General features: G+C 47.5%; 1 protein-coding gene across 1 annotated transcript in view; it reads left to right on the top strand.

Moving 5' to 3' along the window:
• DCHS2 (dachsous cadherin-related 2) overlaps positions 1 to 16445 on the top strand; it is a 1925309-nt gene that overhangs the window by 1360841 nt on the left and 548023 nt on the right. The window contains exons 8-9 of the mRNA XM_069631304.1: positions 238 to 395; positions 14759 to 15596. Coding sequence (XP_069487405.1) covers positions 238 to 395; positions 14759 to 15596 — 996 coding nt within the window. The remainder of the gene's footprint in view (positions 1 to 237; positions 396 to 14758; positions 15597 to 16445) is intronic.

The following is a 16445-nucleotide window of genomic DNA, read 5'->3' as shown; positions in this document are numbered from 1 at the left end:
GAAGTTAAAGGATACCGTAAAGTTAGAATTCTAAGCATTAAACAAAACAAGAATAACATTAATTTAGTAGTAACCTGAGGTCACAATGAGTTTAGTTGTAACCTGAGGCAGGTTTGCATCAGTGTTATCACTGGATCTGTAATATTGGGTTTACCTTTGAACATGGAAAATGCGGGTTTTATCACCTGATTCTTACCTGCTCATGCTCAAAGAAACTTTTATGATTATCTCCCGCAGAGGATTCTTCGCGTCATTTCAAGATTGATGAGAACAGTGGCGAGTTAAGAACAGCAGTGGCGCTTTCATCCAGTGGGCAGCGGTACTACAGACTGGTAGTCACGGCAACTGATGAAGGGACGCCTGCTCTGCAAGCCAATGCAGTCATCAATATCGAGGTACAATAGAGATCTTAGTATCTTCAGAATATAAGAGTTAGTGCTACATTACTAACCAGGATATCATGCCAAGCACCCAGTTATTATTGCCATCAGACAAGTTATAGCGTATGTTTCCACATGAAGAATAAGGCCCATCAATTGCATTGAGAATTAGAATGTTAGTACATATGAAATGTTAACTTTGCCTTTATAACCCAGATTCTCTTGCAAATGGCTCCCTGTGCATGAACAAATTGGTGTACTTGCACTCCCTCAAATGCTTTTGGAAGGTTTATTGGTCTGGAGGTGTCCTATGTACTTCATTTTTTTTGGAGTATTTAATCAAAAAATTGATTTTTACAACATCGTTTCTTTTCTCTTTCTTTTGTCCGAATTTGGACATCTTAATCATTTGATTCTGTAGGTTAAAATTTCTGGTCGCTTTACAAGGAGAGTCTTAGTTTTCATTTCGTTTCACAGTGAGTTTTTCTGTTAAAGCGTCAAGGATTTTGTATCTCGCTAGTTGCCACGATGTGCGGTCACCACTTATCATCCTTTTCCACCATGTATCTTCATCAGTTACTGTGGAGTGTTGGCAGATATATTTCATATAGGCGCGGCGGATATTTGTCAAGCTTGGGCAGGACAGTATAAGGTGGCGAATGTTACCCGGGACTCAAGGGGTTAACGCTCGGGAGCCCCCTCCGTTGTAAAGGCGGAGTCTGACTGTGCAAGGGGGTTATGGGGCACGTGCGCTGCGAATGCCACTTCCTTTTAGTTGTGAAAGAATAAAGAAGTTCCTCCTATCTCTCCGTGTGTGCGTCCTTCATTTGGGCCTAGATCCCTAGGCAACATTTGGCGACGAGGATCTCTCCCGCGCACCGGAGTCCTCCTCCGACGGCAGTCCGCCTGTGGTGGCCGATCCAGCGAGCCTCCTCCTCCTGCTCCACCTCCGCGCAGCACGGCACTCCGCCGAATCCGCCTTGTCGGACCTCCTCCGTCGGACCTCCGCGACGGCGACCCCGCCCGCGCAAGGACGGGCCTTCTCTCCCAGGGGCCATGAGCACCTCCAACCCGGGGTCCAGCCAAGGCTCGCCTCAACTGCCGCGGGCGGCGAAGTCGATTCAACTACGACTGCCCCCGCCGTTCACTATGACTCCGCAGGCCACCAAAGGCCCCAGATGGACCGACTGGATGGACGATTTTCGACACTTTGTGAGAGGATCCGGCGACGGGGACTCCCCCAATATGAGGGACATTTTCCTTAACCTGGTAGGGGGAGAAATAAAAACGGTCGTTAAGGCCATTCCACCCGCAGACCAGGACACTTTTCCCAAGCTGATCGGCGCGCTGGACAAACTGCTTATTATCGAAGTCAATCGGGACTATGAAAGATACTTGTTCAATCAATGCACCCAACTCCCGCAAGAGACCGTCGACGAATTCATCACACGTCTACGGGTGAAAGGGGCGAACTGCCAATTTGATGCGTTCTCGTTAGAAGAAGCTATCCGGCTGAGGGTGATCGAAGGGTGCCTCTCCCCTGCACTCAAGAAACAGCTCCTCAAGAAACCGCTCACCATGCCCGAGGTCAGTGAACTCGCCCGCATCCACGAGAGGGTGGATGCGCAGGCCTCGGCCATGGGTCACTCCAACAACGCGAAGGTGGGCTCAGGGGAATTTGTGGCCGCCATACTGCCCCCCCGTCAAGGCCCCCAGCCGCATGGACCATCCACTGCCCCGCCGATGTCAACCCCGCGGCTGCAAAGACAGTGCTACCGCTGCGGGATGTCTTTCCCCCACTCAGGGTCCTGTCCAGCCCTGTCCCAGCGATGTACCAACTGCGGAAGAGAAGGACACTTTCACTCCGTCTGCAGGGAGGGCGTCCCATTTCCACCGATGCGGCCCCAGGCGGCCCCCAGAATGCCGTTCCGCCCGCAACCCCTGCAATACAGCCAGCCGAGACCATATCAACAGGGCCTCGGCCAGAGGCGTTACGTTCGTGCGATGGACGAATACCTAGCGGCAGGATATGCCCCTCCGTATGACCAGGCCGAACAGCCCAGACATTTCACGGATGAATACGACAACCCGCCTGCAGAATACAGGCCGGAAACCCTCTGCCATGACGACCAGGCGGCGGCCTACTATGCGCCGCAGGACCACTACGACCAGGATGAGTTCGTAAACCTTATCCTCGACAACAAAGAGGCCAGGGAGGCCCCGCAGATCCCGCTCAAGATGGCGAACTGCCAATTTCAGTTTATGATTGACTCTGGGGCCACAGTGAACATCATGGGCGAACAAGACTACGTCAGGATACCATGCCCGCCACAGCTCAGTCCGTCTCGCTCCAGAATTTTCCAGTGGGGTGCCGCCACCCCGCTCCAAACGTTGGGTCAATTCACCCAGTGCCTTCTCCTGAATGGGCGGCAAGTTGATGCGACCATTCACGTGATACGGTCCCTCGCCAAAAGCCGATGCCTCCTTAGCTACCTCACGGCGTCGCACCTCGGACTGATTGAAATTCACGTGAATGTGGGTGACGTGATCACTGCCGCAGCGGCCAAACCCGGCCAGGGGTACACGGAAGATGTGATTGCCTACCATCAAACTCAATCGCTCGTCTCACAAGAAGACATCGCGGGGGCCTTCCCCAAGCTCTGCGTGGGGCTAGGAAAACTACGGGGACCCCCAATCCGGCTCCATATTGACCCCAACGTGCGTCCAGTGCCGCAGCATCCCAGAAGGGTCGGATTCCACCTTCAGGAGACAGTTTCGGAGGCGCTCCAGCAACTGCTCCGCGACGACATCATTGAGCCGGCGACGGGTCCGACGCCGTGGGTGTCCCCCCTTGTGGTGGTACCCAAGGAAGGGGGCAAGATCCGTTTGTGCGTGGACATGCGGGTGGCCAACACGGCGATCCAACGGGAACGACACCCGGGACCATGTATTGAGGACATGATTGTGATGCTGAACAGTGCCCAAATGTTCTCTAAACTGGACTTAAATCAGGGATACCATCAGCTGGAGCTCCACCCTGACTCCCGGCCCATAACCACGTTTGCGACACACGATGGACTCTTTAGATACCGGAGGCTGAACTTTGGAATCTCATCTGCCGCTGAGATCTTCCAGGAAACTATACGCCAGATCATCCGACCTATCAAAGGGGCCCTCAATTACAGTGACGATATTCTCGTCTTTGGATCGTCCAAGGAATCCCATGACAGGGCTCTACACGACACCTGCGAGGCCCTTCAGGGTGCCGGCCTCACGCTCAACATATCGAAATGCCGGTTCGGCAAAACAAAACTCAAGTTCTTTGGACATATCTTCTCCAAGGACGGCATGCTGCCTGACCCCGAGAAGGTCGAGACGATCACCAACCTCGCCGAGCCCCGACAAGTGGCGGATGTCCGTTCGTTCCTTGGCATGGCAGGATACTGCGCAAGGTACATCCCCCACTATGCCTCCATCACAGACCCACTGAGGAAACTGCTACAGAAGGAGTCGCCGTTTGAATGGACACAGGCCTGTCAACAGGCTTTTGCGGACATCAAGCAAGCTCTCGCCGAGGCCCATCGCCTCGCATATTTCAACCCACAGTGGCACACCGAGGTGGTAGTCGATGCCAGCCCAGTAGGCCTCGGCGCCATTCTGGCCCAAACCAGTGGCGCAGATGTTAACCCCAGACACGTGATTGCATACGCGAGCCGAGCGCTATCAACGCCTGAACTAGCCTACTCCCAGGCCGAGAAGGAGAGCTTGGCAGCGGTCTGGGCGTGTGAGCATTTTCATAACTTTATAATCGGAAAGAAGTTTACGCTGATCACCGATCATCAGGCGCTTCTCTCATTGTTTGGGAACCCGCATACCAAGATGCCACCGAGGATTGAAAGGTGGGGCATCCGCCTCCAGGAATACGATTACGATATCGTACATCGCCCGGGGGGCGACCTTAACCCCGCCGACTACCTCTCCCGACACCCAGTAGGGGCCCCGCTGGCACGGAAGGGGGACGTTGCGTATGTGCAATATGTGGCGGCTCAGGCGCTGCCCCCGGCACTGTCACTCGAAAGGGTAGCGGCCGCGTCGGCAGCCGATCCGACGACAGCCCTGGCGATCAGCCTCACGACCGCCAACAAGTGGAAAGATCACCACAGAGCCACTCTAGCTCACCCGGGGGTGAACAAGCAAGAAATCGAACGGCTAGCCAGGGTCCATGGTGAACTGGCGGTAAAGGACGATAACATTCTGCTCAGAGGGTGTAGGATCGTCATCCCTGCCACACTCAGGAGCGAGGTGGTTAGCATAGCTCATGAAGGTCACAGGGGAGCCGAGAACACAAAGAAGCAGCTCAGATGCCATGTGTGGTTCCCCCTCCTGGACGCAGCTGTGGACGAGTGGGTGAGGAACTGCCACGCCTGTCAGTGCACAGCCCCTGCAGAACATCCGCCCCCGCTCCAACACACTCAAATACCTGAGCACCCTTGGGAACGAGTAGCCATGGATTTTTACGGGCCCACTGAAGCGGGCGACTATATTCTGCTCTTCGTGGATGAACACTCAAGATTTCCGATTGCCAAGAGAGTCAGCTCCACAGCGTTCTCTCAAGTTGCGGCAACGATAGAAGAGGTCTTCAGTGAGTGGGGGATCCCCAAGTGGGTCAAGTCCGACAACGGACCACCGTTCTGTGGGCACGAATTTGGGACACTGGCAGAGCACCTGGGGTTCAGGCACATGAAGATCACACCACGCCACCCCCAGGCGAATGGAATGGCGGAGCGATTTATGGCATCGATTAAGAAGGCCATTCAGAGGGCACGGCTGGACGCCGTTGATACACACCAAGCCCTATGCCGCCTGTTAAGAGACTACAGAAACACTCCCCATGAGGTCACAAACAAGACGCCTGCTGAGCTCATGTTTAGATATGAAGTGCGAACTCGCATCCCGAGGAGTACGGTGCAGGCTGAGCCGGCCGACCAAGATCTCCTCCAGAGAGATGCGGTGGCAAAAGAGAATGCGAGGCGTCGCACCGATGCTCGAAGAGGAGCGGTACTGCCGGGGCTCCAGGTGGGAGATGAAGTCCTGGTACAGCAGCCGGCAAGCAGGAAGACAGACCCGAGGTTTGCTCCAAGCCCCCTGAGGATTGTTGCCATGAAAGGCACGATGGTGACGGCGGAAGATGAGAACAGGACCGTCACCAGAAACTGTCAACAGTTCAGGCCATATGCAAGGAGAGAGCCCACGGAAGGAGCTCAAAGGGCACTCTCACCGGAACCACTAATGCAGAGGGATGATGAGTGGTTTCCCCCGGAAGGGGACCCCCGGGATGTGGCCCCGAGTGAAGTAATTGAAGAGGAGCCCGATCTGGGGACTCGAGGTGAGAGGCCGAGACGGCTCATAAAGAAGCCGATGAGACTTGTTGAGGAGTGTTAAGTTATGTGTTGAGACACAGGGTGTCAAGTTGATGTTTGGACATATTGTCCGGGGGTAGTGTTACCCGGGACTCAAGGGGTTAACGCTCGGGAGCCCCCTCCGTTGTAAAGGCGGAGTCTGACTGTGCAAGGGGGTTATGGGGCACGTGCGCTGCGAATGCCACTTCCTTTTAGTTGTGAAAGAATAAAGAAGTTCCGCAGGTGCTAGTCAGCGATTGCTTCCTTATGTGGCGGATTTCGTTGGTGTCCACAAGATTCAGTCTTGCTCTGATTATAAGATTGCATGCCGCTCGGCTGGGGAATGTTTTGATGTAGTTCTGTAGATCGTCACGTTTTTTCCATAGCGGTGGTAAGGGAGAGACAAGCTTGTATTCTGAGGCTGCATCTAACGTGCAAATCCAGTCCATGTCTTTAGTTTTTTTTATTATTCTTGTAGGATTGTTAATCAGATCTTCTTCTGTACATTCAATGATTTTCAGTAGAGCTTGGTTTTCGTTTTTCCATTGATTTAGCATGATGCAGCTTCCCTCTAGAATTTCTTTGGACACCAGGCCGTGGAGAAAGGAACCGTTTGGTAGAATGCATTTCCTATATAGCATCAGAGTGTTGCAGTCTACAGTGCCTTGAAGAGAAAGCAGACTGAGTTCTCGCCGGATCAGTGTGATTGGCGTTGAGTCCGGAAGGGCAAGGGTCGTCCTCCAAAAATAGGCTTCCAATTTGGGCCAAAGAGTCTTGGGTAAGCACGGCAACGTTTCTGATCCATATGTTAGCATGGGGACCACTTTTTGCTTGTAGAAGTTCAGTAGCGGGATGGTGGAGAATTTACCAAATTTTCTGTCTATTGCTTTGCCTTTTGTTGCCAGGCTTCAGATCTTCGAACAGGGATTCTTGCATAGACGTTTCTTTCGCTGAATTGTCCAGAGTTACGCCAAGATATTTGAAGCTGTTTACTCTTGCAATTTTCGTTTTTTCCAGGAACCAGTTGTATTTGTCCCGCGCTCTGGTTTTGCGCTCCATCACCATGATTTTGGTTTTGTCGGTGTTGATTTCCAAATTGTTCTCGTTACAAAATAGTTGTAGATTGGTGAGTTGGCGCTGGAGGCCTATGGGCGTTAAATCCAGCAAAATAAGGTCATCCGCGTAGAGCAGTCTACTGATGGGTGTTTGTGCTATTTTTGGTTGGAAGGATCTGATTGAGGTTTCGGAATGTTGATAATCTCCCATGTAAGCGATAAAGAGGGCCGGGGCCAAAGGGCAGCCCTGTTTGACTCCCCTATGCGTTTTGATCTGAGTGGATAAGTTGCCTTGCTGATTTTAGTCGTACTTTAATGTTGGTATCCGTGTGGAGTGCCTTAATCGGATTTAGAATGTCACTTGGGCAGCCCCAGAAAGATAGTTTCTGCCAGAGTCTGTTGCGATCGACTCTATCAAAGGCTTTGGAGAAGTCTATGAAGGCTGAGTACACTTTTGGGTGGCCGTCTTTTATTTTGCTTTTCAAGATGGTTAGGAGGAAGATGTTGATCGTGGTTCCCAGTGTTTTTTTGAATCCGGCTTGGAAGTTGTCATTGCACGGAACTTCTGTGGCCCAAGATTGGATTTTTTTTAGGAGAAGGGACCCGAAAACTTTCCCTATATGGTCTAGTAGCGCGATAGGGCGGTAGTTTGTAGGGTCTTGCTTGTCGCCTTTCTTATAAATCGGGACCACTATTGCGGACAGCCATGTAGGAGGTATCGATTGTGCAGCCACGCATCGTGTGAACACGGATTTTATGAATTTGGCCCATTCGAGTGGATGTGATTTCAGGTCAAAGTTGGTGATACCGTCAGGTCCCGGAGCTCTGGATTTATTCAATTTTTTAATGATGTTACAAATGTCATCTAAATCGTCCAGCTTTGTCCAGGTGTTAGTTTGGTTTAGGCTATTCAGGTCAGCTGACATGTACTTATATATGTACTTCATATTCTGGGGCCAGGTGGCTGTATGGGTCATGGCTCCTGGGTGGTGCAGTCACAGTTCAGCCTTGCGACCCATCGTCCCCGGAATAGCTTTGTAAAATAGTGGCGCATGCAGGTATTCAACAAGAAAATGGAGTCCATTAACTACATTTCTCCCTAACAAGATATTTTGCAGAACACACGAATGCGCTAGGGCAACACCACCAAGGCTCAGTAAAGTGTGGCAGGCGATATCTCCAGATGTTCTATTCCCTCCCACACAGTTTCAGGTGGTTGAAAAACTTGGTAGACGCCCTATGAAAGACCACAATGTCAAAGAAGGAAGGAATTCAATTGAACTGTGCCTCCGTCGAAGTGCATCATATCAGTACAATGCAGGGCAAATTTGCAAAACAACCACCCACCCATCCCTAAAGACAGAATAAACAGCTCATAATCACACTGTCAATCATACAACATAGACGTGGAAAATAGTATTTCACCTGTGCAGCATAGAAGGAGACATTTCAATAGAAACTAAGTTATCCTGAAATGTGCTTAATGGATTATAGTCAGGCCACGTCGGATCACTAATATTCATGCACATATTCCTATGAAGTACCAACATGAATGGCTGCTCAGTTTACCTCTCCCAAGCAGGGTATGACTATAAACATTTGATTGTCAATGAACGCATGCCCAGTGGTCCACCATTATTAGCACTTATGACCGGATAACAGTCATTTGCATTGACTATTGTAGAGGCCTCCTCCTTGGTCTCTCCTTCTTCTTCTTCTCCTTGCTTAACAAAATGCTGAACCTCGCGACACACACACTCTCTACAATCTCCACAATGTTCTCTTACCTCCCAAAACCATGTCCATGTCCTATGGCTTTCTGTGAAAACTCATTCCCTTTTCAAATTTCTACTGCTTGTCTTCAAATGCGTTCATTGGCTCAGCCTTCTATACCTGGCCAGAAGTAGCTCTAGCTACACTCATACCAGTAACATCCACAGTAACACCCTCCTTAATCTCATCATTGCTTGACCACCTGTCACTAATGTTCCTCACTGCCCACCTAAATCGACCATGACAGCAGACTCACTGAGCCTGGAGAGTGCACCCTCAAGTTACCATCACCTTACTTCTCCTCCCTGACTACTCTGTCTCTAGCTCTGCTGTACCTAGAACCATTCCGCCTTTACATATCCAGCCTCTTTTGGCTACTGTCTTTCGTGTCTTGTCCAATCCAAGGTCTACGTACTGTGCAATAGCACCTGGATCATTCCAAAGTGCTGAATGGGATTACCCTAATAAATGATCTCACATAACCAGACAGACTCAAATAATATGGTGAAATACTGCTTTATTATCAATTCAATAAAGTAGGGAAACTTGGTGAACAGATTGTAGCTCATACACTCTCAATGAATTTCAGTTACACAAAAGGTTTTATACCTCAATATTTGTCTGCTATGACGTCATCCTACGTGGCTACCAGTACAATCCTACTGGATGGAGGGATTGGTTAAGCAAAACGCATACATATAGTTTGTGTCAGTGTTACTATCATCATTGGAAGACTCTTATCTGGTAGGCATGCCTTGAACCAACTCTAACTATGTAAAATACAGATAATTTAACACTAGTAGCAGATAGGCAGGTGCAACAACGTATGGCCCACCATTACATAGAACCTCATGATTGGTTGGCACTCTCTTAACAACCTTGGACATTCGGCTCATTGGCAGCACGTAAGCAACAACACCCAGGTATAAGGGAACAACATCAGACAATTGCCTTTCTTAGCTAATTAGCCTACCATCTCTCATCAGTAAGGCCCTAAGCCAAGGATTATTCTTTGTAGTTGACCATACTGACTGTTCTCTTTCTCAGAATTTTTAAAGGCAGTGAAGGTACATTGCTATCTTCGTCTGGAACTTTGTGAATAGGCCTTGTTTTCCAGTCCTGAATCACTTGAGGAGACCATGAGTTTGCCCATTTTGCCATTCTATTCAGTGCTATTTGGTTCAATTATATTGGGTGATATTACTCTCCTTAGCCTCTGGAGACTTGGTTGCTTCATTCTGCATGTGCTTGCTGCATCTTTAATTGAAAAATACTTGGCACTCGCAATCTTTGACTCCTTTATTTAATCGAAGAGAAATATGCCCTGCATATGTAGCTTATCCTCTTTGATTCCTTTTGAGCCATGCAATTGCTCATGTTGTGGCATCCTTGATTTTAAGCCAAACAAATACCCTTTGTTCTTGCACAAATTTGTATTCCAGTGCCTTTCAGCATTGCAGCCTTGAGGCTTCTTGCTTACTATTATACAATGCCAACATCCTTTTTCTTAGCATGGCTGCCTTACTCACATTCTATTTCCTACTTTAGCAAGCTTCTGTATGTCAAATCTACCTTGTGTTTTTGTGTATATACATTTATTACATCCCTTGTCACTTATTCTCTTATTGTATATGGTTTTTCTTCATATTTGCTTATATGTTTACTCCATCACTTCAATCACATCTTCATTCTTTAGATATCCATACATCGAGTTCAGTGCATGCACATATCTTCTCTCTTTAGGGGCACCACGTTACATCTGCCAGACTTTACTTATAATTCTTCTATGTCCAGTGGTGTCTGTATGTTCATGTCTATCGCATCAGTCCGAGGGTACATTTGATACGGGTGCCTGAGCGCCTCTCATACCTTCGATGTGGTATTGGTATGATACCAGGTGTCAAACACAGTGCTGTCTTGTTCTTCCAGAATGACGCAGGTGAGGGGGTGGGTTCTCTAAATGATGTGCACATCTGCCTCTCTACATTCCCCCCTCTGTTCGAGTCCTCGACCACCGTCTTCCCCTTTTCTTCACACTCTGGTTTCGTCGGAATCGATATTTTTTTTCACCCTCCTTAGGTCACCTGCATTCTTTATGTGTTAATCCACACTTCAGGTCATATGACAGCACTCCCCAGTCGGCGTGCAGAGCACCCAACATCCCACATAGTTCTGATGATCGTTGGGATGATAAAACTTTGTTCCTGGGGTTCTACAGGGCTTACTTTCAGGTGTTCATGGGTGGTGTTCTCGGTTTGTGTGTGCTCATCACCCACAGCATTCCCATCAATCATTATCTTGATTCCAACAGCTTTCTTTGCTGTCTTCTTGCATTGTCCTATGATTGCTCTTAGGAGACAGAATCCCAGCAATACCAACACTAGTATTGCCATCAGTAGCTTGAATGCATTATCCAGCCAGGTGGGAACCCATGACAACAGGTATTAAAACCAATCTTCATCTTCTTCATTTTTAGCTACTTCTTCTGCCATTTTCGTATGTGGGGTTGATAAGAGGTTATAGCTGCTATCAATGTTCCATTTTCACCATCATGGGCACATGTGTATGTACAGCAAGAAATCATAATACTTGTGCAAAAACCTCCTTCCATTGCTGTAATTAAGTCCAAGACATACCTGTTTTGGAGGGTCATGAGTCTGATGGTCCTCACTTCTTCTTTAATTGCATTCAATCATTTTATGGTTGTGTCAATTGTTTGAAGCAGTTCCCACCTTGTGATTTGAAAGCTGTTGTGTTTACTGCAGCTTGAATTCCTGGCATGACTATGGCTGTACATATCCCGGCCCTTCTACTAAACAATGTATGCTCATCTGGAATGTCATGATAAGCCTCTATTAATTTCGACAACAAGTAATTTTCTCTCCTCTGTCAGGTGAGGTTAAGCAACCTCTTCTTTCTTTGATGTGCATCCATTTTTAGAAAGTTGTCTGTGTGTAGGTCACTTTGAGGGCCCACCGACACACGAACAGGCATTATCACCATAGAACATATTCCTCCCCTTTTTAGAGGCAACTTCATGTAAGCACTGGATCCACAGGCCCAATAGTGGTCCATCAGCACAGCAGTTCCTCATTAAATTCCTGGCACATCGCTCACATGCCTACACCCTTTATGTTCTCCAACTTTGGTCTGACCACTGTTTTCTGAAGCACAGTGTCTCATTCTTCATTGCCAATTTGAATATTGGACCTGCTTCATCTTCGACCCACGTTAATAACTTGGAATACTTGGCCCATTTCTTAAGACATTTGTCATTCACTACTTGCACTATCTTCACAGGTGCTGTCATCAATAAGTGTGCACTGCATCCCATCATTTCTTCTTCTACTCCAGTACTGGTGGCTCCATATACCAATAGCTGAGGTCTCTCCCAGCATCACACTTTTTTCGAATTTAAATTGTAATAATATTGCGTATAATGGGTGCTGTCTTAGGATTTGCAAAGAAGGTGACAATACTAATATTTTGTTTCACTAGAGCAGAATTGTATCGAAGTATATATATAAAAACAGCATACAAAAATGTGTGCGGCGTTATAGGCAACATAACTTGTCATGTGCTCTTCTTTTCTTCAAAACATTGGGCGTCATTAGGACCCTGGCGGAATGGGTTTAACGGCGCCAGCAATGGTGCCAGTGCTATTAAACCCATTCTGCCCTATTACGAGGTTCCCACGCGGCATCCGCTCTGGACGTCACAACGGGCCTAGCTCCCTCCCCATTCCCATTGAGCCCTATAGGGACTCAAATGGGAATGGGGATGGGTAAATTGAATGAGGAATTACCGGGTCCTCCAAGGTTGGAATGGCCCGGTAATTCCTCATTCAAGGAACCCGGACCCGAGTTTAGAGGCAGCCATGGCGCAAATAGCGACATGGCTACCTCCAAACTCTTAATGAGGCCCAATATCTCTTTTACCTAACAGGGATAATTCTGTAAATACTGAAAAGTTATTTGTTTCCCATTAAACTTAGGAATGATCAAACGTTCTGCGAGCACCTCATTTGAGCTGTGCTTTTCTTAGAACAAGCCACTACCTGGATCTCCTCACTCCTGTACAACAGATCCTTCTGCGTGTTCTCTGACATAGCCTCTGCCCCACCAACCCTGATCTCCTGCGGAGTCCCCCAAGGCTCCTGTTTCTCTCCTACATTGTACAATATTTTCACAAAACCACTTTTTGACATCAGAGGCAGTCTCGGAATATCATACACAAACTACGCGGACGATACGCAAGTACGTTTACTTCTCTCAGGCAACTATACTACCGTCTCCACCGCCCTAAACTCCATCTATCACACAATCCAAGCATGGATGGCTGCCAACGTGCTTTGCCTAAATGATGAGAACACTGAGATTCTCCTGACAGGCTCACAAATCTCTCTGAACAAACCTGACTACAACTACAAAGTATTCACTATTGACGGTATCACCATACTAGTATTCAATGTCGTAAAAACACTGGGAGCATACCTGGATGCCACAGTGTCACTGACAGGTCAGCTCTATTGCCTCCTCAGTGGCATACACAACAAAACTCCAGAACGTTCTTGTCCCAAGACAGCTGCCTCACGATTGCTAGGGCACTTCATAGGGTCTAGCCTGGACTACTGTAATGCACTATTTGCAGGCACCTCCACATGTAACCTCAACAAACTCCAGGTTATCAAAAACAACGCCCTAAGAGCCGCACTCAATATTCCAAAACTGGAACACATCTCGGCTGCTAGGAAAAAAAGCCCGCTGGTTACCCATTAGGCAGCGCATCCTTTTCAAAACACTAGCCATCACACATACATGAATAACCAAGAAAGCACCTGGATATCTCTTATAGAAAATAATAAAAAGCAATTGTCTCGACCCACACGATCGACCTACTCCAACCACCTAACCATCCCACCCTACAGACTGAAAAGTGCGGGGGAACCAGCCTCCCTGCCCTCGCTGCAGGACAGTGGAACAATCTCCCACTAAGAGCAGAACCATAACCTAGGAACTCAAAACCTTCCTGTTTTCCCAGGACACCATAGGTGAGTGAAAGCTAGACACTGGCTCCTGCCATCACCACCCATTCTATGCTCTGCACCACCCTCACTCTCCTCGCACCTGTATCTCTGCCTATGTGCCTGTATCCCTGTATGTGTGTCTCTCTACATTCCTGGATCTCTTTACCTGTATCTCTGTAAATATGTATCTCTGTGTCAATCTGTTGCTATTCTTGTCACCAGCGCCCTGATGCCTCAGGGCTTGCCGTACAATCCAAATGTTAAATATATAAAATAAATAAATGAGGGATTCCATTGAATTATATATTCTGTCTTTCTCTTTGTCAGCTTGTTTAAAGGGATCCGATAATTTCACAGGACTACCCAATGTACAGCCACTGTAAAAAACATAAATGGTATTAATTTGCTATAATATTGTATTTGCGTACCTTCACCTGGATTCCTAGCCACTCAACCTGCATATCCTTCCAACTGGCCCATCATCAGTAACGCTCCTCCCCCACACTGCTGGCCTTTTTCTTCCACTTTTGTGAGGATAGTCTCCGGTTCATGTCAGAGGCACCCACAAGTTCTTACTGTAACGAAGGCTTCCCATTCTGAGCCATGCCAAATTGCTGACTTTGCCCAGGTTATTTCACTGGAAAGTGGCCAGGACAGTTCATATGCCCTTAGAACTACCTTCACTTTCAGAGTGAGTGCACTTTCCCCCCTGAGTTCAGTCATATTCTTTGAGTTTTGGAATTGTTGTTACTTGGTTCAGTCTGGTGTTGTGGCGAGGAACTGGTGAGTATTTTGTTCCCCAACATGTCTATGAATAATTGGCATCCAAAGCATGTGACAGGTCAATATTGAAAAGCAAGCTCTCTTCTAGTGCCTCTTTCAGGCGATTGAACTAATAGAGAAAATTGCAATACTGTATTTGCATAAATGGACAACAGATTCAATTTCCAGTTAGTATGTTTTGCTTAATAGAAAAATAAGGTCGGGTTGATACTTGCCATTTATTACACCTATCTTTACAAATGCACAGTTCCAAAAGATCAGAGTTGATTTAAAGACGTCACAGTTGTTTTTTATGCTGCTATATCTGACCCGTTTTTGAATTTTTTTGTATCCCTATTTTAGGTCATCCCGGTGCCCAGAATGAAATCGCACATTCAAGGAATAAAACATATTGTTGTACCAGAGGATGTTGAGCCTGCACAAGTTATATGTTCTTTAAAGCCACTCGAAAACCCCCTGTTTAATAGGAAGAATGTGCATTTTAGGATTGCCGCTGAGGATAAGGACAGCCATTTTGAAATTGAGAGTTCTACAGGTGAAGTGTTCCTTGCCCAGGCACTTAACTACGAGACTGCTTCTCACTATCTCTTTAGAGTTGCCTTGGAATCGCAAAACGAAGATCTTCCTGCAAATTCAAGCATTATACTCAGCATTGACGTAGGGGACAAGAATGACAATGCACCTTCTTTTGAGGATGACTTAATCATCATCGGCATTGAAGAAAATGTGGCTGTTGGAACTGTGGTGTACATGTTCAATGCAAAGGATGGGGATGGAAGTTTGGTGAATAGTCAATTGAAGTACTCCTTACACACCAATGCACCAACAGGGAACCCATTTCTCATTGACCCGTGGCATGGCACGCTGACTACGGCAGCCCCGCTGGACCGGGAGCTGTCTCCGTTTCTGGTTCTCACAGTGTTGGCGTCCGATCAGCCAGAAGCCATGTCAGATCGCAAGCAGGGCTCCATGACTGCTAAGATTGTCATTTTGGACATAAACGATAATCCTCCAGAGTTTGTGTCAGCCACCTCTGCCCATATTATGGAGGATGCAGAGGTGGGCGCCTTGGTTCATCGCGTGATTGCCATAGATCCAGATGAAGCCAGAAATGGAGAAGTGGCATACGCCATCCTATCAGGAAATGAGAACAACACCTTTCTGCTGGATGCTTCAACGGGTGATGTACATTATTAAATGTGCTATCAGTCAATGTGGATGTTTTGCACAGAGTGTGGTTTGTTGGTTGGGACAGCTGCATGCAGTTTAGTTTTGAAGATACAGAAGCGAGGGAGCGTAGATGATAAAGCCACCCGAGTTATTTCAGACTTTATGAATAGGTTTCCACATACCCGGGTGACTCAGAAGAAAAGAGGCTGCGGGGTCATTGGTTCAGATTCAAGCATCTAGGACCATTCTGCCTTGAGCTGTACCACTGTACCTTGGCCTCTAGCCTTTCCAAAGGGTAGGGCAGCCCCACAGAACAATATAAGGGTTGGGGATATGGTCCCTGAGTCAGTGCTTTGAGTGGGATGAGAGATCGAGGGGGGGGGGGGGCTCTAACAAGGGGCATGGACCAGATAGTGCTGGATGTGTATTCCCGCATAAATCAAAGATATAGCAAATTACATAAATCAACTGGTGATTTTCAATGTCAGAAACAGGTTTTACTTCGTAGCAGTCCATTGTAGCTTGGCCTATAGTTGGTTTTAGAGGAGTTGCAATATCTGTTATCAAAGTGAACAGGATATTCAGAGTTATTACCTTTCATAGATAACTATATACACAGTATTAATTAGGAAGAACCTGTTATTTATATTAAACGCTCAAAATAATCTGGTATTCCAAACGCTTTAAAAAATAAAACTAAATTAAGGTACCAAATAAAACATTTCTTAAACTGAAAAGCAGATTGTGAACCGTCACCAGCAGCAGAAATGAAATAGCAGGTTCCTCAATGATGTGACAGGAGCTACAGTTAGTGGGTATTTCACGGTACACGTGATCATGGTCGCCCATCACACTGCTG

Source organism: Ambystoma mexicanum, chromosome 6q, assembly GCF_040938575.1.
Source record: "Ambystoma mexicanum isolate Mex_15411 chromosome 6q, UKY_AmexF1_1, whole genome shotgun sequence".
Lineage (NCBI taxonomy): Eukaryota > Metazoa > Chordata > Amphibia > Caudata > Ambystomatidae > Ambystoma > Ambystoma mexicanum.
The sequence above is the reverse complement of the archived record's forward strand: the minus strand, read 5'-3'. Positions and strand labels throughout refer to the sequence as shown.